The 25196-nt window shown below is 41.3% G+C and overlaps 1 protein-coding gene across 1 annotated transcript; it reads right to left on the bottom strand.

The window, feature by feature from the left end:
• Positions 1–1948: 1948 nt before the first annotated feature.
• On the bottom strand, positions 1949–24015 carry Uba2 (Ubiquitin-like activating enzyme 2). Its single transcript, XM_045752344.2, has 13 exons — positions 23707–24015; positions 22114–22268; positions 20778–20931; positions 17695–17828; positions 17070–17241; positions 12935–13049; positions 11277–11386; positions 10954–11083; positions 9036–9148; positions 8466–8741; positions 6239–6321; positions 4695–4816; positions 1949–2530 (listed from the first exon to the last, which is right to left on the bottom strand). The coding sequence occupies exons 1-13, from the start codon at positions 23998–24000 to the stop codon at positions 2355–2357; spliced, it is 2034 nt and encodes a 677-aa protein (XP_045608300.1). The 5' UTR covers positions 24001–24015; the 3' UTR covers positions 1949–2354.
• Between the last annotated feature and the right edge of the window lie 1181 nt (positions 24016–25196).

The raw sequence follows: 25196 nt of genomic DNA, 5'->3' as shown, positions 1-25196 counted from the left end.
AAATAGTTTGGGTTTTTCTTATTTCTTGAATTGCTTTCTGTTCTAGTTGCCTTTCTTCAGTCTGATAGGAATGCTTCAGTCTCTGTTCGATTTCTTCAATCTCCCTGTTTAAATTATTTCTTCTTTGTATGGAGTCGTGTCTGCTTTACCATTTCCGTTAATTTCTTCCTCCTCTTGTAATGTCGTCTGCGTTCTTTCTATATTTGACCTCTTTCTGGCTTTCCTCAAAGGAACATGTTTCACAGATTTTATATGTTTCAGAAGTCAGTTTTTCTATTCCTTGTGTAGGATTTTTATTTTAGAACATTTTCTCCCAGTCTATCCTTTTGTTATTAAAATTGAATTTATTGAATAACCCTTCTCGCTTGTTGTTTCTCTTGGGCCTACTACTACCGTCATTAATGTTAGTTTGCACTTCAATGAGCTTGTGGTCCGAGACAGTAATGTCTCTGATTAGCTCGTCATTGTTCGTGAACATCAGGTCCAGCGTTTTCGTTCCTAGTTGGTTCTGTAATCTGACTGAGCGAGAATTTGTCACAATCTCAGTAGTTCTCTGACCTGTGGTTAGTTATTTCCTGCTATAATGTTATTGTTTACTATTCTCCATTTTAAACTGGGTAGATTGAAGTCTCCAAGGAAGATTATATCTGGTACTGGGTTTGCTAGGTTATCAAGGATATTCTCTAATTTGTGGATCTGTTCAGTGAATTCCTCAACTGTTGCATCTGGCGGTTTGTATATTAAAATAATAAGTAGATTCATATTTTCTACCTTGATTCCAAGTACCTCTACCACCTCATTGGACAAGTTCAGGAGCTCTGTGCATGCCAGCTCTTTAATATAGACCTACTCCACTTAACCTAATTACTCTGTCACATCTATATAATTTATAATTCGGAACCAGATTTCACTATCCATGTGGTCTTTTGTGAGTTTCTGTAAATGCAGCAAATAATGAGTTCGATTCTATTAGGCCATTTATGGACTTTAACTTTATTGCATTAGCAGTGCACTGATCCAGGCAACCAGTGCATTGTATTTACATTCCAGTTTATGTGATCATTCTATCGACTTCAGTGGGGCGAAATATATTAAAAGTAAGGGTTTCGTTGAACGAAATGTAACAGTCTCCGCTCTGATCAAACAATAACAACAGCCTTAATGTAAGCCCTGGTATGTACAAATTAGATCCCCATATAAGCTTCAATATAGCATCCATTTAACCACTTTCTCGTCCCCCTTTTATCTGTAGGGATCCCCTATCATATTCTTGTATGTAGGTTAATTGGCCTTTATTCTTATGTTCTTGGTGGTCAGGTGACCTGCCCTGGGAGATATAAGGTTGCCATTCACATTTTCTTCATTCTAAAATGCTCTGATGAAGACGAATTGAGCCAAAAACACGTTTAGCATTCTCTATTTTTCACATGTGGGTTTTTCTGCATGCTTGGTTCAGTGTTTGTGTGATCGTTGTTGCATAGTACAGTATGTAGTATCTTTCTTCATCGTGAAGATTACATCAAGAGCAAACTAGGAATGAAACTACTTTTATCTGCCAGTTGAGTGAAAATGTCACATTCTCAGTTCTCTGATCTGTGGGCAGTTATTACCATGCATTTTGAAATGTTTTGTCGAGTGTTCATTCCTCTTATTCCAGCCCCTTCGTCATGTCACCCTCAGGGCACGATTGGAGATGGGAAGCTTATAAAGCATAACCAGGTCCCCTGAGACCCTCCCCAGGTCCCCTGAGACCCTCCCCAGGATCCCAACCCACGACAGTTAGGTAACTCCTGGGCACCTATTTACCGTTAACATTGACCCATTCGCCGATGTCATTTTGAGTTATAACTTTCCGTAATTTTGCAAGGCAATACTCGAGATATTTGTAACTCCCAATACATTGTCCTAACCTGATACAATTAAAGTAATGACAAGTAAAAGCTACACAGTTTGTAATGAATGATTTTATCTTGTGTACAATACAAAGTAACAAAAATATTTGTAGAAGAAAAAATGGGACACTATAAAATGCTGGTAACTCTTTAGAAATTTGTATAAATGAAGTAGACATTTAAACGGCAACATAACTAATGAACATTTTCCTACACCCAAAAATGGTTTTCAGCTGTTGCACTATCTTTTGTCGGATTTTTGTTATCCTTTAACTATCATTGAGGTACTAACCCAGAACACAAACTCCCACTGCAGTCTACATTAAGTGTTTTATACTGCATTGGTATGTGACATTGCTCTTTCCCCACTTTCTGGGTAATGTCATTCTGGCACGTAATTTGGAATGAGTTAAGTGTTAGAACACTTGTGCATCTTCCCCGCCATTATGCCTGCTCTATTTTTTACAGTACGATGACATCATCATCATCTATTGACTCTGGCTTTAGTTTTTTTCTAGGCTGCTGAGCAGTATCATCTTCCATCTTCCGCTTCTTCACGGCCTCCTCATCGTCCAAGCACACCAGATCATTTTCGTCATCAGACGCTGTGGCAGAGGACGCAGCAGCGGCAGCGGTTTCTGTAAAAGATAAACAATTATTTACAGTCAACTTGTCAATGTTTCTATTCATAGCAACCTGTTCAGCCAGGTTGTGGCTATTTGCTCCCTAACCACAACTTGAGTCACCCCCTTTTACACCGATTCATTTATGACACTGCCTCATGACTCATTCTATTCAAAGCAAATTACATTATAAAAAATCTTCATGGTAGTTTGTGTTTAAATATACAGTATGTATATTTAATCTTCTAATTTTGCAAATGTAAATTTTTTAACATTACGTTAAAGGCACAAAACACTTTTGTCCAACAAATGCAATGATTTTTCCTTGAGCAACATATCTTATTTCTGGACACGGTTATCACAAAACTATACAGGACCTCACACATTACAAAAACATAACGTACCCATGAAAAAATATTAAGGTTGTACAAAGGGATCAAACCCACATCCTTGGACACCTCTACGGTGTCATCGAGGAGATAATATACAATACACTCAAATAGTTGCACAAAACCCATTGCTCTCCTAACAAGTGTGCTGCCGAGATGACTTGCAGCTGCAGCTCTTTATGTGCTGCTGCTCTCTCTCTCACTGGCAACACCCCACATTAGCAACCATTCACGCAATCAACGAATTACCAAAGGCCGACCCCATCATAAAAGAGAAAAACGCTTCTGTTGGTTACTGGGATCACTGTCCCGGTCTCTGACCAGCCTGTTAGATGCAGCTGCTTCCAGTCTGATGTATATTCTGACCAGATGATTTCAGAATGCTGACTGGCTTCCAATGCTAGCAGACACAATGCCCATAAGAGTGCACCCTTAAGAGCCACAATAGCTTTATCAACATTTCCATTTTTAAGAATAATTCTATTGACAGCAACTAGGAAGCTGATGACAAGCCTTTTCAGCTACTTTCCCCCAGAAACCAACGCATCACAATAATAGTTTCTAGAGGACCTAACGGATTCTGACAATGAAGACTCGAGAAGCCTTGTCCTCTGTCCTTTGAGACTCTACTGAATTGGCACTCTGAACCCCAAAGGTCAGTTAAGAGGTTTCAAGCTGCTACTCTTCATACCACTGAAAGAAGTGTCACTGATGGCTGCCATTGCAGATGCCATGGACCCATCAGATAGGCCCTTTACCACATATTCTCATCCTGGGATAAGGTTTTGCAGAGAACCCCTGAAGACATTCCTAGCAGGGAAGACATTGCAATCTGCTGTAGTTGCATCAACAGGGTGAAGAGGTGGGGGAAGCTATTGAACCACGATGATTACAAGCTTGACATATACTGAGGGAGCCCCCTTTATGATACCAACAACTTCTATATGGTTCAGCCCAAGTAACATCTTGCCATTAACCTCGAGCAGCTTATCACTGCCGCACAGGGCAATCAGGAAGGAAGAAATGGATGTAACGGCGAGGACAAACTTTCCTCCCCACCTTCTACATCCACCAGGCTATGCAGAAGTTGATCCTCAGAATTATCACAAGGCAATCATCACAATCGACTTGATAATGGTCCAGGACGGACCGAAAAGTTGTTCGTCTCTTCACTTTCTGGTGTGTGGTCTGGTCAACATTTCTCAGCCACGTTATTGTGACTCCTCATCTGCATCACAAGGCAGCATAGGCACCAAAAGCAGCAGGATGCTGCTTTTGGAAACATTTCTCATCAAGACTACTCAATAGCTCGGTCGATAAGACCTTCGGCCTCACACACACACACACATATGGGGTCCAAGGTTCAATAGCTCGGTCGATAAGACCTTCGGCCTCACACACACACACACACACACATATGGGGTCCAAGGTTCAATAGCTCGGTCGATAAGACCTTCGGCCTCACACACACACACATATGGGGTCCAAGGTTCGAGTCTCCTAGAGTCCAGGTGAATGGAACATAGGTACCGTTTCCAGCAGACTGATGTCTAGTCCACCATCACCTTCAGTCATGCTTAACTGGACAACCTCACTCTAAAACAGGTTCCGATGTAATCGAGGAACTACCAAAGGATGCTCCAGGATTTGAGACAACAAACACCTTCTAGAAGCAGACTATAAAACACATCTTTGGTAATGAACTTTAGTTGAAAACCTTTCATTAGTCATTGTTTAACTACAAGTCTCGGCATTAAAAAAAATATATATATATATAAATAAATGCTTACTTGGACCATTGCTAGCGGCTTCTCTTTCCTCCACCTCCATCTTTGATTGTTCATCTTGTGCCTTCTTAAGCTCATCGGGGTCACCGATCACTTCAAATTCTGCGCCTTCCTCAAGCTTCTCACTGTATAAAGTAAAAAAAAAAAAAAAAAAAAAAAAAAAATTAAAAAGATCTCCTACACAATGAAATCCACAATTACACAAAGATGCTAAATAAAATATATTGAGGGCCACACAACGGAATTAAACCCATGCCCCTCGTTGCGTGCGCCCGAGGTAGGAGATTAGGGGCACAGGTTCCATTCCATTGTAGAGCCTCAACATTTCCTCCATGCTGTATATAGTTGTAAAGGAACATCTCAAACCTGCACAACTCTAACCACATGATACATAATAAAATTTCCATTAACCACGGCACTGCGCAAAGCGCCTTTAGGCGCTCTTAGAGTTGCTTTTTTTTTATTTAATTAGGCTCTATTTTAATGTTTTTTAATATTTTCATTACTCTGTGATTTTAAATGGAAATAGTGGAGTTTGGAAACATTTTGACATCAACTTTACTTAAACATTTATAAAAACAACAAAAATATGTCCTTGACAATTTCACTAAGAAGTTTTTGCCGAAATTAGGTGCGCAGTGCAGTGGTTAAGAGCCAGAAATGCAATTTTAGTGCTGCCAAGTATTATGAACACTGACACAGACACAACCCAGGTACTGGGCACAATGGCAACATTATATGCTCTAAATGTCTCTTATTTACCAGCAGATAAGACTTGTGTTTTCGGTCCACGTCATCCCATTATATATTTTATCTTCATGCAACAATCATGTTTTCCCATAAAAAATTCCTTACTTTCAATAAAGGTACGATGAAACGTACTAAAATTGCCCCTCCCTTCTCAAGATCTCAAGATAACCCTCTCCATGCATCTTGACACTAAGTTGCACCTTATATTATGGCACACACATTACCCTCTTTCTTACATGTGCGTCTGAGAAAGGGCTCCCCTCACCTCTTCACTTTTCAACATCTGCTGCAACACCAATCTCAATTACATAACTCAGTTCGGTATATATTTTTTAAAGCTTTTCCTTAAATTATTCCTTGCAGGTGGTTGCTACCAAGTCACAATAACACGGATGGAAATAAATAACCCGACCCCACACACGGAAAGGAGTGATGATGACATTTTGGCTCGTTCTGCACCCTTATCAAGTCACAGCCGAGACGTACTGTACAGAGGGGGCCATTGTAAGTCCTAAGAGTAAGCGAGGTGGGAGTGAGTGAAGTCTAAGTGGAAAAGTAAAGCAGGAAAACTACTAAGTAAAAAATAAAAGAAAGGATAAGAGAGAACCATCTCTCCAAGTACTTGTTCCAAGTACTAAGTAATTATTAAAAGAAGGCACCAAGCTGGGGAAACTATGTAGCACCATCAAAAGTGCAGGATGTTCAAAAGGTGCCAAATATCACTAAGGATGCTAATACGATAACAAAAGCGTACAAGGCGAACGATATTAATAACTGGCCACCTCGACAACACCGACCTGTTAATTATGTTGATGGTTAGGGTGTAGTTCTGGAGGAAGTCGTCACAGTTAAGACGAGTCCCGTCCACGACGCTGAATTCCTGCAACACAACACAAGAGTTAAAATCTCCAAAAGTCATATCATTCACATAAAATATTATTGTTTATTGACCTTTGATACGTCATGCATGTTTTGAGAGACTATGATGAGTATGCTAACAGTGAGTGAACACCCATTAATCCGACACACAAGAAATCAAAGCACCCAAAGAAGCCGTCAACAAGCAGCAGTTGGAATAGTTTGGGCCGGCTGACAATATCTCGCACCCCGTGCACACAGTCAAGCTCAAATGACCGCTAAACTGCATTACAATATGCAGGGCTGTCTACCTATATCTTACACCTCATAGACAGCCAAACGTTATGACCATTTAGCAATATCCCGCACCCCGAAGACATTGCCAAGCAATGGGACAACTGAACAACAGTAAATAGGCACAATCAACCGTCGTTGATTGACAGATGGGAGGTGGGACCAAAGAGCCAAAGCTCAACCCCTGCAAGCAAAACTAGGCGAGTACAGGGCCCTTGAGCAATATCTGCCATTCTACAGACAGCCACAACACAGAGAATACCAATTTAAACTTATAGAACAGACAATACCAGAACAGACTGGGGCATACCAAAGAGTAAGTTGCTAAGGACAACCTTACCTTGCATTGATTTCGGGGCTCAACATCCCAGCGGCCCAGTCCCAGACCAGGCCTGGTTGCTGGACTGGTCAACATGTCTGTTGGATACGCCTGATGCATGAATCACAGCCTGGTTGATCAGGTATGATCAGGACAAGAGTATAAACAAACACTACAAGTAAGCAAGAGCTTACCTGGAGGGCGTCTCACACAGAAAATCCTTGCAGGAAAACATTAAATGAAATACTGGAATTTGCAACCCAGAAATGTACAGAAACTAAGGAAGAGATCCAACTACTCAGAATAGGTAACAAGAAAGGCAGTTGTCATTTCTATGAAAATATGCAATTTATGCAGGCGATGAGTCACAATAACGTGGCTGAAGTATTTTGACCAGACCACACACTAGAAGTTGAAGGGACGACGACGTTTCGGTCCGTCCTGGACCATTCTCAAGTCGATGGGAAACGTCGTCGTCCCTTCAACTTCTAGTGTGTGGTCTGGTCAACAATATGCAATTTATGGTACAAACATAACACTGAGGATTGAAGTACAAAAATGACAAGTGAACTGATGAGACTAGTCAGACATCTTTGACTCAGACTTTGGCCACCATTAATACAAAAACAAAAATTGCTACTAGTCATTCAAATCAGTTTAACAACCAGTTAAACCACAAGGTGTTACTGACAGCTAATTGAACATTCAAGACATGTAGACATTGGAAAATAAATTCCAAATGATTTGGGAAGAATAATTTCTCTATTATATCATTTAAATTGGCTGGTATCACTTCATCCACCAATGCAGGTGCTTTAGTCTGAACATGAAGAAACGACGATGTTCTGGTTCGTCCTGGACCACTGTAAAGTCGTGCTATACGACCGTTTCAGTTTGTCCTGGACCACTGTAAAGTTGTGCTCAATGTTGTTTTTAGATGTGGGCGATTGACCTTGGGAGACCTTATTATTGAGGAAAGAATAACCAGAGGGAACAAAATCACAAAACAATATTGAGAGGGGACAGATGAGATAAGGATAGCTAGTATCAACTATGAAAAAACACAGCATAAAGACATATCAATGAAGCAAAAAAAAAAAAAAAGACCAAAACATGTGAAAATATTAGAAAAACATCTAGGACAGAGTCTAAGAACTAAAACAACTCCATAGCTGCCAACAGATAAGTCCGCCACTTTACAGGACGAGCCTTTAATACATTCCAGGACCACATTTCACATTAGCAGAAACGTTTAGCCTTGAGCTGGACAGCACAAGTAGAAATAACTCAATACCAGCCACAGGTAAGCCATATAATCAAAGAGGAACTGCAAGTTCATGTCAATCCTTAAACGGCTCCGGGGTAATTAAAAGTTTGACATCGTGACATGTATGAAAAAAAAATGGTTCACAAAACTAATGTTAAAAAAAAAAAAAACTTTTGACAATTTGAGCACAGGAGGTAATCAAAGACAGCGATTGGAGCCATCTAAGGGTTAAAGGCATGACCTTGGCAGGAAAAAAGCATTCTGGCAAATAAACAGCGACCCTCACCTTAAGCATTTTGTCGTTATTTCCTTCCGTTTCCCCCTCTTCCGAGGATATAAGAATGGTGCCCTTCCCGTCGCATATTTCCACGTCTGGAGCAACCATATTTAGAGCCGATTTCAAGATTTTCTCTTCTAAAGTCTTGACAGTAGTCTTTTCAATATTGAGACGCACCGACACTTCGGGCTTCTCGGAGCAAACGTAACATTTGGGATTCGGCTTGTCAAGTGCACACGGGACCAGCAGCCGCTTCCGTGGATTGGGTTTCCGATTTAAATATACCTGTTATGAGATCAGACAAGGAATAAGCTTAGGAGGTTTAAACCACCAAAGGCATTTTCCGTTACTGTCAACATACGAAAAATATTTGTTAAAGATAAACATTATGTTAATTTAATTAAACAACAATTGAAAAATTCTAGCAATATAATTGCTAAGGAATTAGATATTTATTACACTAATTAGAAACAGAATAATTTAGACCAATACACACAACAGAGGCTAGCACAATATGCAATCCTCTTCAGGTTGCAGACAATAGTGCTACGAGCACAAAGACACATATTGTCAACGTACCGTTTTGCACTCACTGGTGCTTCCCTGGATGATCTTGAGGGCCTCGAGCACGATGAGTCCGGCAATAATAGCGTTAGTGGTGGCAATCGCTGGGATGATGTTACCTGCCATGGCTGTAAGAAAGAGTTGCAACATCAGTTGGATAAATTGCAAAATTAGAGGAGCAATGCTTAGCTGGTCACATTGCAAAATAAGCTAGACGGGCTGCAAAGTATATTAGGAGGGTTGCAGGCAAAAGTCTGCATGCTACCCATGCCAGCTGGGCATCCTATCCACCAACCTAATACTGTACAGCTCACCTAACCACTAAATATGTGGATAATTACATTACTGTCTCCACTCGATCATCCGGACTATATGGGAAGGACCCCCAGCCGGATTATCACATTTTTCGGATAATGGTACTTTTTCACCTATGAGTCCAAAAGTGACAATTTCCAACTACTTTTATACTACAAACAACATAATTTGAATTGCCTTGCCACATATAATTATTAAATATTCAACTAGAAACCTCAACTTACCTTGTTGGTGTTCGTCTTCTTGATTGATGCCACACATCTTGAAGTTAAGAATTCTTAACAATTTACGTAACCTATACTAACACAACACTAAAATTAACACTTAAAATTACTGTACAGTTCATTAAGCAAAGTTAGTTTTGACTGCCAGCTGCTGAAGCCTCACTGGTTAAAGGCATTTGGGTTGCCTGTGAGGCCTCACTTGTTGAAGCGCTTGCATGCCCTCATTTGTTGAAGGCGCTTGGCTTGCCTGTGGCGCCTCACTTGTTAAAGGCATTTGGCTGCCTGTGACGCCTCACTGGTTGAACAACACATAACTTGTCTTTAATTGCTAGGACAACCTTCTTCCTCTTAACACCTCCAGAATGATTGATGCTGCTACCAGACATAGTCTTGGCCAAAAATGTTCAAAGTTACTATGAAAATAAAAAAAGTTATTTAAAAAAATATTTCACTAATGGAGCAGCACTGTGACGCCGCACTGGTTGAGGTGTATAACAGTAACTTGTCTTCAATTGTTACGACAACTGTCTTCCTCTTAACACCTCCAGAACGATTGATGCTGCTACCAGACATAATCTTGGCCAAAAATGTTCAAAGTTACTATGAAAATAAAAAGTTATTTAAAAAAATATTTCACTAATGGCGCAGCACTGTGTATAACACGAGGGACGGACGCACATGGGTTGACCAGTGTTGGACAGGTCCACTTGGGGTGGGGCAGCTATAGCACGTTACGTAGGCCGCCAGGAGGAAAAAACTCACAATATTTTTTAAGGAAACTTCAGCCTGTGCACATTAATTTTAGGAAACTTATTTATTTGTTATTACATAATTACTAGTACTTATTTCATTTGTTTTTGGCTATGATTAATTGTTCTAAAATTAATGGTAATTCCTGTACCTAGGTGGTCCCTTCCGACGCACCCCTCCCACCCTCCCGACACCACCCACCCACCCACCCCACCCCTTCCTCCACCATGCGTCTTCCTCACAGACGGGATTAATACGGTATGGCCGAATATTCATCCGGCCAAACCAGCTTTTATCCGGTTCCTGTGGCCATTTTGGCCGGATATTGTGATAACTTTATCCGATCACGATTTTGGCCGTATAAGGGCGTTTTCCGGATGTTTGAATCCCGGATAATCGCGGGGTTACAGTATTTAAATTTTTCCTTACATTTTGCATTAAAATTAATAATTCTACAAGAAAAAAAATATTTTTGAATTTTGTGAATTATTTTGCTCATTGTCAGATTGTGTTCATAGATGCACCTTAAGGGCTAACACACACGGAATCGAGTATCAACATGGGGGTGTACAAAATTGAAGTACAATACTCAATGTACCAAACATACCATGGGCAGTCTTTTCGAAATACAATACAGTACTCACATTTTATGTCGAACCTCGTCTTCTGTGAAATTCCAAATATGTGGGCACGAATGTTTGCACAGGCCGTGACAAAGTCCATGCAGTCTTTGTCGTCCTTATCCCACACGAGGTCTCCACCATCGGGCAGATCCTGTGGATCGTAACATACTGATATTAGATCATATCTTCCTTTGTGTAAACTTTTCTTCCCATATCTTCAGCACTCGCCTCTAGTATTGTGCTTTCCAAAAGTTAGTACGTGCCCTAAAGAAAGTTACTCACATTAGTATCCTGTCTTGCACACCTACACACACACACTAAAACAAATATTTCGAGTCTCTCACCTTCAGACTTTTGTGTAGGTTTGCCACCGCCGCTTCAAAAGTGTCTCGACACTGAGTGAGCGTCCATGGCCGTTGATCTTGGATTAGGCCCGCTCCGTCCTCCTTTATATCTGCAGCAAACTCGGAAGTTTATATTACATGTATAACATGCTGGCAGCAGTTTATGAAGATGGACTAAATGATCATATGTGACGCCTCACGAGAAGTAACGTACACCTAGTCCTATAAGTAGGTGAAGGGTTGCTGGGGATGACTAGCCGTCGTGTGGCGATACTGATTCTTGCCGAGTGTTCTTGCCTTGTTGTTGAGTACACCTCACTTCATTCATCACTTAGTCAGCCTTATTCATATATAACAATGCACTGCGTAATGAGCAAGATATGTTGCAACTGGATGGAGTAGGGTCCAAGACCTGCGAAAAGTTTTCCCCGTCTACATCATCGCTGCTCTTTAAGTACTGTACTATAAACCCAATCCAACCTATCCTATCCTTCCCTAACCAACATGAGATAATCCAGGTGGGCGTGGGCTTTACTCACTTCGTCAAATAAGATTTTGGAGATTGAGCTAAGTGGGGAGATGTGCGGATTTGCTTAGGAAGCACGGCCAGAGGCTACACACTTGCAGGAAAGTTGTCCATCATATCATACATCAAAATCAAACTTTCGCTCCGTGAAATTAGCCCATAGTGTGATAAATATTAGGATATGAATGGTAACATACATCATTTACCTCCAATTCCATTTTTATTGAATTTTGTAGATGACTGCAACATTAGGAGTTGGGGGGGGGGGGGGGGGGGCCTTGGAAAAGCCATCGAGCATATTTAAAACCAAATTCTACGGTACATTTCATTCAAAGAAAGAAAGAAAGGCCTGTATTTACACAAGAGTGAGGTTGTGAGGCTACAGTGTGGGGAAATATGCTACATATGGTAATCTCTCTTCACAGGCAGGTTTCCATGGTACTGTAGTTGTCTATCATTCTACCCTTAAATAAATATCTAAAAGAACAATGGAATAAAAAAAACAATTCCGAATGCATTCAAAAACGCAAGATAGTACCCGCCACCACTGAGGAAAAGTTCATGTGGTGTGGAGGAGCCAAGTGTGGATGTGGTACTGCCACACTCACACAATGTCACATATGCAGACGAGGAGTCACAATAACGTGGCTGAAATATGTTGACCAAACCACACACTAGAAAGTGAAGACGACGACGTTTCGGTCCGTCCTGGACCATCCTCAAGTCAACAACACAATCGACTTGAGAATAGTCCAGGATGGACCAAAGCGTCGTTGTCCCTTCACTTTCTAGTGTGGTTTGGTCAAAGTGTGTCACATATATTGACATAGGAGGCGGAATCAAAGAGCCAAAGCTCAACCCTCGTAAGCACAACTAGGCGAGTACATTGACAACCCGAATCAAATTATTTATACTAGTACAGTATTATGTAGGAACAGACAAAAAAAATTCCCTACTAGACAAAAGACTATGGATTAAGGTGCAATAACGTAGCTGAAACAAACAAACTTGATCCACACACAAATGAAAAGAAAGTTTCACACTTAAGTCGTGAATTGATAAGGGTAAAAAATTAACAAACGTCTTTTAATACAATTCCCCCCCCCCCCCAAAAAAAATTAAGTTGTCTTACTTTCATCTGGTAATTTATCCCATTCTAGAGGCGTCGGTCGTCGTCGCTTCTCCCAGAGCTTATCCATGGACAACAAGTAACTGATGTCATCGCTGAAAAGTTTTCCAAACAATTTCTGCAAAGATAGGAAATTGATGTTAAATATAAATCCAGATAGCCAATTCTACCTCCAGCCGAGCCCAAGCAATTATTATAAGGCCAAGTCATGCAAAAACTTGGCCTCTGTTAGCGAGACTGTCTGTACACTTGTTTCATGTCCATCACCTATGGACGATTTCTGTATTCGTCCATACTACAGGCTACAGGCAGCTATATTAGTTGCCTACAGACAGCTATATTAGCTGCCTGTAGTTCGGCAAGTTGTATTCTTGCCGCCAGGCCTGGTTGTATGGGTTGTAAGTCTACAGGCCCACATGGTCATCACATCTAGACTTTAGCAAGAGCCGTGGAAGTTGTGATAGAAGAGAGGCAACTTCTGCAGCAGTCAGAAAAGCCTAGCTTATGTTATGGCAGAAAAGAACACTTTTTAGGAAAGAGCAGAGCTCGCTAGCATGTGTAATCACACGACACGAGATGCTACCACCTGTTATGATAAACGAACACGCTACCTTATATTAATGCCTAAAAACTTCCTTATGCTCAAGATTTTATATGAAATATTACAGGAATACAATTCAATTAATATTTGAGACGTGATGCCATCTCTTCGTAATGACAAATGTGACACCCCTACTCACAGCTGTGTAGTAAAGAGTAATATACATGCTCAGAGTATTTAGTAATACTGTATTCTGCACATGCATGCCTTGAGTTCTTGTCCACATAAACCCTCCCACTTGACTACAACCATTCCAATATCAGTCAACTTTGCTGAAAGCCATGCTGTAAAAGTTTTATTTCAAGTTGATGTTTCTGGAGCACTTTTGTTTTATGGGGCCATAAATTAGTTTTTAACCCTTAAACTGCGCAACACGTCATATGACGTGTTGGAGTACTACACAAGATTTAAATGGCCCGCAGATACACGGGGCTCACCTCATCTTCATCAGGGCTCTTTTAAACAGACGCCATTTTTTTTAAATATCGTGGGCCACATTCCTGGATGTGAGGGCCTCAGTACTGAGTGAGTCACCCAATGCTGGCACACGCAGCAGAGTTCACAGCACTGCTGTTCAGCTTGTGACCACAGCATCGTATAGAAATGCCATAATATATATGTTCATACTATTATTTAGCGATTATATTATTACAGAAGACCCCTGACTGATAAAAATGACCAGGATTCTGATAATAGCAAGATTGTTGTGATAATTAGCTTTGTAGAGGGAGGAATAATCTTGGTGGGGAGGGATGTAGCATTGTCTGCTGACTGTGTGACCACCTTTTACTGTCTGGACTCACTATACCAGCTTAGGTGTTTGCCATGGTGAACAAAACATGCAGATACTTATATATAACATCTGTATATAGTGAATAATACCAAAAACAGTATGGTGGGAGGAGAATGGTGGGGACGAATCAAGTGAGGTGAGGGAGGGAGTGACAGCCAGTGGTGGACTGCCACTGGCTGCCACTCACCATACCAGCTTAGTGGTTCGTTATGGTGAACATAAATGTAGATACTTGTATATAACGTGTATATATAGTGTAATAACAGCAATAGGAGTATGTTGGGAGCCGCCATTTTGGTGAAGGAGGTGTGTCGTCTGCGCGACTTGTCATGTTTACTGGTGGTCAGTAAAAAACAGCCAAAAATTAAAAAAAAAAAAAAAAATATCAGACATTGAATTAGGTAATAATATCTTTGAGGCAACCACCGCCTGACAGCTGGGGCGGAGCAGACCTCATCTGGCGCCTGCTCTGTCAACGTCTCTTTTTTTTACCAGACTTCCCCTCTCAATTGCGGCAAAAATATTCCACCTACGATTTTTTTTTATTATTTTTTCCATGGTCAGGGAACACAAATTAACAGGTTAAGAAGAATATTTTTTTGTTATGCACCTGTGGGTGACAAAGGCCAATTAGCCCTTGCAAAACACAAGGGTTAAACTTTGTTCAAAGTCAACAAATCTTTTTTGACTACTTGTATATGAAAAGGGCTGCAATTGTTCCAAGTTTCAGTACTGCAGCCTAAATAGAAAGGGAGATCTAATTTTTTTTTTAATGAATATTACACATTTCCCTTAAGTTCCTAGAACCACAAGTTTCATATATAATCATTCTATGACACTTTTCTGACACATTAGCATATAATAAAGGATCTGATGTAGCAGATCTTCCAAAATATGTTTAGTTTTACTAATACAAATAGTCAAAGTTCCCCCATAAATTATACAAATATATCATGTTTATTGCTATTATAAAATCAATAAATAAACTTGGGAGACAATGCTGGCGTGAGATTTTAGAGACAAACTTTACATATAAGATGTAAAGCTTCATGTAAATTGAATAAAAATGAGAGTAGAGACAAACTTTACATATAAGATATAAGCTTCATGTAAATTGAATAAAAATGAGAGTAGGGACTATGTTTATGTTACTTAAAAAATAAATAATTCAAAATTAAAGTCTAAGGTGCTGGCCATCGGTGGCTGAGGTTGACATCAACCAATTTCCTCCAAAATTGGCACCCTTAAAGATAGGCGTATGTGCAGTCAGGTGTATAAATTTCATGCAAATTGTCCGATAAACAAATGAAAAAAAAAAAAAAAAAAATTGTTATTTTAACTTAATTTTTGTATACACTATTATTACTTTTTTTTAATATATGCTATTGTGATAGCTGAGTCATAGACATTATTTCAGTTGACACTTGTGCTTGATAAAAAAAATTTCCAAAATGGTCAAAAATTGACAATTCAATATTTTTTTTTTCTCCCTTCCTATTTATGCTATGATGCCGAGACTTGGACCAGATGAAACCCTTTTTAAATACTACACGTCAAAAAAGTTTGATTGAAATCAAACTAGTTTTCATTTATTGCATATTTTTGGCATATTTGGAACTCATGGCCCCCTTAAAATTGTTTTGAGTTTTGAGAAATTTTGAAAATGTTTCTCACGTTCATTGTCATTTCATACAAAGATTTACATTATAATATTACAACCTTAATGATATTCAAACTATTTTGCCTAGGCAGCCTTCAAATATATATAATCACTTACAGTATCTGTAAAGATCTTAGTTGTTGTATATTCTTTATGTTGTTAATGTGAATAAGTATTCCCAAAGGCACGACAGGACAACAAATAATTGCGTAACTATTATTTTCGGTGCATTTTTACATCAGACGCTGCACTAATTTTCACCCAGGATATACAACATCCGCAATAGGTTGCAACTCCAAGTATCACAAGGGAGTCGGTCGGCCGAGCGGACAGCACGCTGGACTTGTGATCCTGTGGTCCTGGGTTCGATCCCAGGCGCCGGCGAGAAGCAATGGGCAAAGTTTCTTTCACCCTATGTCCCTGTTACCTAGCAGTAAAATAGGTACCTGGGTGTTAGTCAGCTGTCACGGGCTGCTTCCTGGGGGTGGAGGCCTGGTCGAGGACCGGGCCGCGGGGACACTAAAGCCCCGAAATCATCTCAAGATAACCTCGATAGATCACTAGAGATTCCCAAAGAAATGACGTTTACTACTTTTGACACTTAACGTTATATTTCATCGACTCATTTAAGACAGGCAGAGCACGTTACGTTGTGTCAAAATACAGTAAATGATGCCAACTTATGTGTCGACAGCAAATGAAGCTGAACAATGTTTAGAGAGGCAGTGTTGATAAGATTATACTTAGATGAGAACCGGAAAGATTATTAAACGAGATGAAACAGGATAGTTATACGATGGAATTCACAGTTGTGTGGGTAATAATATTTCATTTATTTGGATCATTCAATTCAAACTATGTCTTGTAATTTGAGGCCCAAGTTCAAATCTCCAATGATCAAGTGAATGGGAGACACTAGATAATTATACAAGGCAATAAAGACTACATTACATTTATATTTAGCAGAAGCAGCCACACTATACTGTATTTAGAAAGTCTAGGCATCCTTATTTCCTATCCCTCAGATAATTATTCCGCTGGGAAGAATGCATCAATACCGAAAGATGGAACAAAAGCAGCATACCTTAGAGTCATAATTGTGCGATATAGCCCAGCCTCGTGTGGATATTCTTTCTACGTTGCCGTGGTCGTTCGCTTCGGCATCAAGAGCCGACTTGCCGGCATCCCCAACCTGTTCAGGGTCTGCCGAGTCCGGCGACACATCCTCATCTGGGTCGGCTTCCCCAAACAGCTGACTGGAAAACGTTTGTAAACGTGATAACATTCTACATCACAATCTTTACATCACCAACAATGACACAAAACTGTCCAAATATGTTATACACGTATATACTAGACATATCAGGGAAATGGTTAAATTGTACACGTGTGTTCCAACAAAACTTTTTACAATTACCAAAATCACATATCATTAGGTATGATATATTAGCTTAGGTTAGCCTGTGTTAGACTCAGTTAGGTTAGGTTAGTTATGTTTTAAAATCCATTGAAGCACCATGAGTACAATGTGACTTATCCAAATAGCATGGATCCAGAGCACAAATCCTTGTTGTATTTAGGCATGACCTCCATGAACCTGTGTTGAAGCTTTAGTTACAGGAACGAGTCTCCCGATACTTTTGAAGTAGAGTTCAATCCTGGCTTGTCTATCAATATTCGGCCTTTACATTTAAAATCTCGATACTCACTTGAAAAGATGCTTGGCCCACACAATACAGTGTATGGGCTCCGAGGGAGTGTTCCTGATGGTGCAGCCGGGGAAGGTCTTTTGTGCCGGCTTGGGCTGGCACTCATAACATTCCGTCAGGCCTTTCTTGATAACCTTGAAGGAGAACGAGAGAGAATTAAGTGAGAACCACTACTGCGAGTGGTTTACAATAAATAGTGAATCCCTTTTGCATTCATGAACGAGTTCTCAAAAGTACTTGTACATAAATGATTTAGGCTCCACACAGGAGTGACCCGTCATCAATTCAAGATAAATAATGTATTGTACATGGGTTTAGTACTGTGCATTCTGCTGCAAATCAGTAAATGGCCAGATAAAGACTGGGAATGTGGAAAATAGGCAAAACTATGTCGTTTATACAAATGTGTCATTTTGCGGAGGCAGACTCTGCGATGAACACTTGTGTGGGCCGAGGCAAGACGAGCCACAATAACCTTACCTTGAGGTTACCTTGAGGTGTTTCTGGGGCTTAGCGTCCCCGCGGTCCGGTCGTCGACCAGGCCTCCTGGTTGCTGGACTGATCAACCAGGACAATAACGAAGACAAAATCTTCAGTGGTTACAAATAAAGCCTCGAACACCCGGATGTATCGAGTTCAAGGTGTGAATTATATACTTAATTCTCCATTCGGGTAACCATCTCAAATTACACAAGTAGAGAACAAGTTGTCACTTACATAGCTAGAAACAGACATCCAGGACAGACTGAAAAATCATAATTTTCATTTATTTTCACATGTGTGGGTTGTGTTACACACTACATGGCTACATATCAAGCCAGGCCTATAGATACGTAGGAAACACTTAGTGTAGGACACATGCAAGTGGACCCGAATGATTTAACAAATTGTGACAAAGAATGTAATTTAGAGCATACAGATGATCCACCTGTCTACTCCGACACAGACGAACCACCTGTCTACTCCGACACAGACGAACCACCTGTCTACGCTGACACAGACGAACCACCTGTCTACGCTGACACAGACGAACCACCTGTCTACGCTGACACAGACGAACCACCTGTCTACGCTGACACAGACGAACCACCTGTCTACGCTGACACAGACGAACCACCTGTCTACGCTGACACAGACGAACCACCTGTCTACGCTGACACAGACGAACCACCTGTCTACACTGACACAGACGAACCACCTGTCTACGCTGACACAGACGGACCACCTGTCTACGCTGACACAGACGAACCACCTGTCTACGCTGAAACAGATGAACCACCTGTCTACGCTGACACAGACAAACCACCTGTCTACGCTGACCATATCATTGCAGCCATGTAAACAACATTTTGTCTTGTATGAGAGTACGAGTTATTCACTCACTCAACGCAGTACACTTGTAACCATGATGACATAAGAGACTCACACATTCAACCACATTCATTTGCTCTTACTGAGCAAAGGCTGCCACTCAGAACCTGGGATGAATAACTATGTAAAATGTTAAGATTTAAAAAGTAATTGATAACAAGTAATACAAAACATTTGATCACGTACACTACAGTATAATATTTTTATACCATCAAATAAAAAAGTTAAAACAACATGGCAAGGAAACTGTCACCATAACATAGTAACTGAAAGCATCTTGTTCACTGCAAGATATACACCAGAGAACGACGAAATCTTGCCTTCCAGTTTACCTCTATACACAAAACTGCCCAAGAAGCATTATAGTATATAGATCAAGCTACACTTCACTGATGACAACTACTAATTAATTACCTAAGTGTAGTTACAGGATGAGAGCTACGCTCGTGGTGTCCCGTCTTCCCAGCACTCTGTCATATAACGCTTTGAAACTAATGTTACTACATAACCATTGGTGCACTCTGCTTATGGTGACTAATGTTACTGCATTAACCCCTTAAACTGCATATGCACGCAAGAGTTGTATCCCATGGTGTGGCTAAACAAATCAAATACAGTACTGTATTGAAAAAGCAGACAGCGAATGAAAAGCGATGAATAAAGCGTCGCAAATTACGTAGTGTTAACTTAATAGAACCGCTGTGACAATGAAATTATTTAAGCCACTCCAACATAGATTACTTCAGCCCAGGGGTTTTCAGCACTAATGAACATTAGCATCGACAGGTGCTACCTGGTCGTGTCTATGGGAGAAAGATGCAGCTCTTAAGAGCCTTACCTCGCTAGCTATTGTAGCTGGTGCACATTTATACCAACTTCTGATTTTCCAGTACAATTTTACTTGCCCTTAAAGCCATGAATAGTGGTCTGGTTCGAGCTCATTAAACATTTTTATTACCTTTAATGCATATTGCAGGAGTTTCTTTAGTTCTCTGAGGGTTCACCTGCACATGTTTCACACACACCTGTGCCCCCTCATTCTGTCATTTCTCGCCAGGAAAGTAATGTCTATCTCTTGTCAACTCCCTGTCAGTATCTTGAACACTATGATCCCAAAGCCTCATTTTAATGCCTCTTCCAATGTTTAGATTTAGTTTTCTTGCAGTCATTCACATCTTTGTTAAAACCCTCCACATCAAAAATGAAACATTTCATAACTTTTCACTGCCAGAGCAAATTCAGACCAATAGACGAGAGAGCAGACTGGAGACAACTGTGGAACTCCACACACTAATGATTCCTAGGCGGATGATGAGTCACAATAACGTGGCCGAAGAATGTTGACCAAATCACACACTAGAAGATGAAAAGACGACAACGTGTCGGTCCGTCCTGGACCATTATCAAGTCGATTGTGATGAGACGAGGGAGGCGCGAGGGAGGAGAATAGGTAAGGCAAGAGAGGTGAGGAAGAGGAAAACTTAAGAGGAGGAAGGTACGAGCACGGTGAAAAGTATGGAAGGGATAGGTGTAATGATCACCGTTGTTAACACACACACATCTGAAAATAAAAGCAGTGACATTTTGGTCCATCCTGGACCATTATCAAGTCTACTAGAATGCAAGCTGCAAATTAAGCCAGCACAAGAATCGTTACAATCCCATCAACTTGCGGAGAAAAATCGAGACTTACAACAATGTTGTCAACTTACTGTAACTTGCCCCAGATACCCTGCTGTGCCGCTCTCAACCAACGGAATGTCAGCAGCCAAACACATGCGGTTAACGTGGTTCCGCGCTGCTCTGTTGTCGAGGGCATTCATCACGAGTGTGAACTTCTTGTAAAAAGGCACTCCATATGTGGGTCTGGAAAATAGTTAAATCTTACTTTGTCTGCACCCCAATATTTTCACATCAGAATGCCAAATGGCATAAAGTTTTTTCTTTTGACATATACACAAGTGAAAAATTACAACAGTATTCAGTTCTTCGATAATACAGGGTCTCTCACCTGCAACATCCTTGTACCCCCGGTAGTTTTAAATATATCAAGATTTAATAATTAACGTCACAAATCGATGTCCCAGTGGGGCTACTCGACTAATATTTGTACCTGCAGGCGATGAGTCACAATAACGTGGCTAAAGTATGTTGACCAGACCACACACTAGAAGATAAAGGGACGACGACGTTTCGGACCAGTTCTGGACAATCGACTTGAGAATGGTCCAGGACGGCCCGAAACGTCATCGTTCCTTCACCTTCTAGTGTGTGGTCTGGTCAACAATATTTGTACCTTTTAATTCTTTCTGCTTTTATCTCAATACAATAATTTCACAATGATTCAGATCCCAATACAATTCATGTCTCTGGCTCAGTAATATCACTGAACTCAAGTTGTAACCTAATTGACTTGCACTTACTCGCTCTCTCCCCCCAATGTCAGCACACTGGTATCAGCGTCTGGTATCTAAGATATATACTGTATATGTGGCACCTACAGGAAAGAAAAATCAGCAACAGAAGACGAAATGTGGAAGTGGAATGAAAAATAGAATAGGGCAGATGGAGCTACACATACAGTGAAACCTCGAATAATAAATTTAATCCGTTCTGGCGCCGTGATCGTCATGTGAAACGGACGTCATACAAAACGAATTTCCCCATTGACAATAATGGAAATCAAATTAATCTGTTCTACCACCGAAAAACAACAATATGATATTCGATGTTTTAAATAATGTAGCAGCCTACCTTACATACACTGAACAAACCTTTATGACATTTTTCTTTCTTCAAATTTGTTCAACAGTTTTTCATTTGTTTTATAGCAAAAGGTTTGTTCGGTGTTTGGCAAGTAGACCTTAGTAGTTGGGCAAGTAGATACCTCCACATCTCATGAAAGTGGGAAACATGTTAATACATACGTACACAGTGCGTTTCGTGTATATTCAAAATTTCAATAAATTTCTCAAGTTTCCAGATTTACCGAGACAAAAACACAAACCATAATTAGAATAATAAACACCAGTTTACACCAGTTCTTACTTGGTGATGGAGTCGTGGTAGGCAGTGATGTTGGCCTTGGGGTTGAAGCGGAGAGCAGATTCCTTTGCCACCTCGGACTTGCTGCGACCAACATGTTGCTTTTGGAAGAGAAACTGACGGTTCAAGTTGCTCACGTCAATCGTATCGAGATCAATCTGAAAATGTAAACCATCATTAATGATACATTGGAAGCTTTTTCGTCAATGCCATGACACCTGGAGAGAAGCTCCTCGGAGAAAGATGTCCGACATACACAGAAAAAGACAGGTGATGAAATGTGCGTAAACAATACGCACCCACCTTTATGGCAGAACTTTTACCAAGTACTACTGTAAATTCGTGAAATAACTTGGCTCAGTTTTATCCAAAAGGGGAGGAAGATAATTATGAGAAGAAAGCACCAAGCCAGTACAGTACAACTATATAGTGTTTGGAAGGGATACGAGGACAAGGAATTGGGATACGAAGACAAAGAGCTGGGATACGAGAATGGAGGGAAGGAATAGCTAACTTGTACCAAAGTTATATTTGAATTATTTAGTTTACTTAAACTGTGTACCAAGTCTCGAAAAGAGGCATAATAAGCAAGGAAAGCAAAGTCAGAGAGAAGCAAACTTGTGTATACTTCTTAGGATAAACAAATTTTCCCCAGAGTAACTATGTGATAGGCCTCAAGATTGAAATGAAAATCGTGGACAAGGAAAGCGGTGAATACAGAAGCGCCACATTCAGCACGCTGCCTGGCCTCGAGAGGCAGCTGCGGCAGGACAGACGAGTCTCGCCCGAGTGAGAAATGGCTCAAAATAGACCAGACTGCCAACACAATGAACCAAGGGAGAAAGCACCGGCATCAGGGTTCCAAGGTTGAACGTGAGAGAGGCCAAGGTAACCAGTACGTTTTCTCATTTTGTAACTGTAAAAAAAAAAATTACAACCGTTTTGCCCAACCAGAACTGTACAAACCTAAGCAACCTGCCTAACCCTGGTTGATACCTGGTTGATGGGGTTCTGAGAGTTCTTCTACTCCCCAAGCCCGGCCCGAGGCCAGGCTTGACTTGTGAGAGTTTGGTCCACCAGGCTGTTGCTTGGAGCGGCCCGCAGGCCCACATACCCACCACAGCCCGGTTGGTCCGGCACTCCTTGGAGGAAACAATCTAGTTTCCTCTTGAAGACGTCCACGGTTGTTCCGGCAATATTTCTGATGCTCGCTGGGCTGAGCTCGCTGGGCTCGACCCCAAGCTGGACCCCAGGCTAGACCCCAGAAGACCCCAGGCTAGACCCCAGAAGACCCCAGGCTAGACCTCAGGCTAGACCCCAGAAGACCTCAGGCTAGACCCCAGAAGACCTCAGGCTAGACCCCAGAAGACCTCAGGCTAGACCCCTGGCTAGACCCCAGAAGACCTCAGGCTAGACCCGAGGCTAGACCTCAGGCTAGACCCTAGAAGACCCCAGGCGGGACCCCAGGCGGGACCCCAGGCGGGACCCCAGGCGGGACCCCAGGCGGGACCCCAGGCAGGACCCCAGGCAGGACCGCCCTCACACGGGGTCCAGACAGCATCAGTGAGGACTGAAGTTTCTCACGCCACGACTCACCACTTCAATCTGCTCAAAGCCCGTCAGCACCAGGTCCTTGAGCAGCTCGCAGCCGATGCCGCCAGCGCCCACCACCAGGACCTTGCACGACTTGATGGAGGTGCAGACATTCTCCTCGAAAATGCCGGGGATGTGGGTCGCCATGATGTTTACCCCTGGTGAAGCTTGGCTGGCTCCACGCAACCTCTGATTGGCCAGCGGGCTCTGTGACGTCACGCCTCCCTGCTCGCCATTGGCTGTAGGCCAGCGGGACGTCACACATCGGCGCTCCTGGGATTGGTTAGAAGGATTCATGACGTCATTTACCCGCGCTCTGGGTTAAATCCGAATGGTTTGTGACGTCACTCACAATTAATTTCCTTGTTACAGATTTTTTGATTTTGTGTCAAATATATCATCGCTGTAAATTTCAAATGAGTTTGAAAATTTTAAACATTGCTAAAATAATACAGCTGAAATATATATATGTATGGGAGAAACGTACCCGTTGTGACGTCACGACTCTCCGTACAACAACACCAAAAATGAAATATATTTTTGTAATACAATTCCTGCCAGTATTACTTACACCATTTTGAGATGGTCAAAACTATAATGAATATGTAACAACAGATCTACAACGAAATATTTATAATGGCCATATAATATAATATAATATAATATTTATTGGTAATATAAGCAGCATGTGGAATGTAAATGAATGAAAATTAGCAAACTAATATAAAATTAATATTTTAAGACCATAAGATTCAAAATAACTCCATAAGGCCGACTGGCCCCATACGAGCAGGTCCTATTTATATGCACCCAAACGCGTGCATATATATGTCTAACCTACGCTTGAAACAATCAAGGGATCTAACTTTAATTCTGTTCAAGTTGAAGTAGGTTTATTGAGAAGTGAGGGAACGAGTTATCAGGGGAAAGCACCAAGCCATTACGACTATATAACACAGGCAAGGGGTCAGGATAAGGATTAGGGATGGGACGACAGGAAGGAATGGTGCCCAACCACTTGTGGACAGTCGGGGATTGAACGCCGACCTGCATGAAGCGAAACCGTCGCTCTACCGTCCAGCCCAAGTGGTTATGGAATACATCTTTTAACGATAGAGTACTTTAGGCTATATCTTGAGGTTATCTTGAGATGATTTCGTGGCTTTAGTGTCCCCGCGGCCCGGTCCTCGACCAGGCCTCCACCCCCAGGAAGCAGCCCGTGACAGCTGACTAACACGCAGGTACCTATTTTACTGCTAGGTAACAGGGGCATAGGGTGAAAGAAACTCTGCCCATTGTTTCTCGCCGGCGCCTGGGATCGAACCCAGGACCACAGGATCACAAGTCCAGCGTGCTGTCCGCTCGGCCGACCGGCGAGGCTACGTCTAGCCTCATCTATATAAGGTCCCTCACGGGTCTCACAAACCCATACAGTACATAATTCATCATATTTTACACTTCACATTCCAATGGTAATCACATACTGTGAGATC

The sequence above is a fragment of the Procambarus clarkii genome, chromosome 5 (assembly GCF_040958095.1).
Source record: "Procambarus clarkii isolate CNS0578487 chromosome 5, FALCON_Pclarkii_2.0, whole genome shotgun sequence".
Classification (NCBI taxonomy): Eukaryota; Metazoa; Arthropoda; class Malacostraca; order Decapoda; family Cambaridae; genus Procambarus; species Procambarus clarkii.
This window is presented reverse-complemented; position numbering and strand designations above follow the sequence as displayed.

What these genes read in the sequence shown, in the direction of transcription:
- Uba2 (XM_045752344.2), bottom strand. Translation starts at nt 24,000, where the DNA reads ATGAATCCTTCTAACCAATCCCAGGAGCGCCGATGTGTGACGTCCCGC. An exon ending in ACCTACACAAAAGTCTGAAG is followed by an intron (nt 11,084 to 11,276) that starts GTGAGAGACTCG and finishes TACGATCCACAG; the next exon opens with GATCTGCCCGATGGTGGAGA. An exon ending in GCACCAGTGAGTGCAAAACG is followed by an intron (nt 8,742 to 9,035) that starts GTACGTTGACAA and finishes ATCTCATAACAG; the next exon opens with GTATATTTAAATCGGAAACC.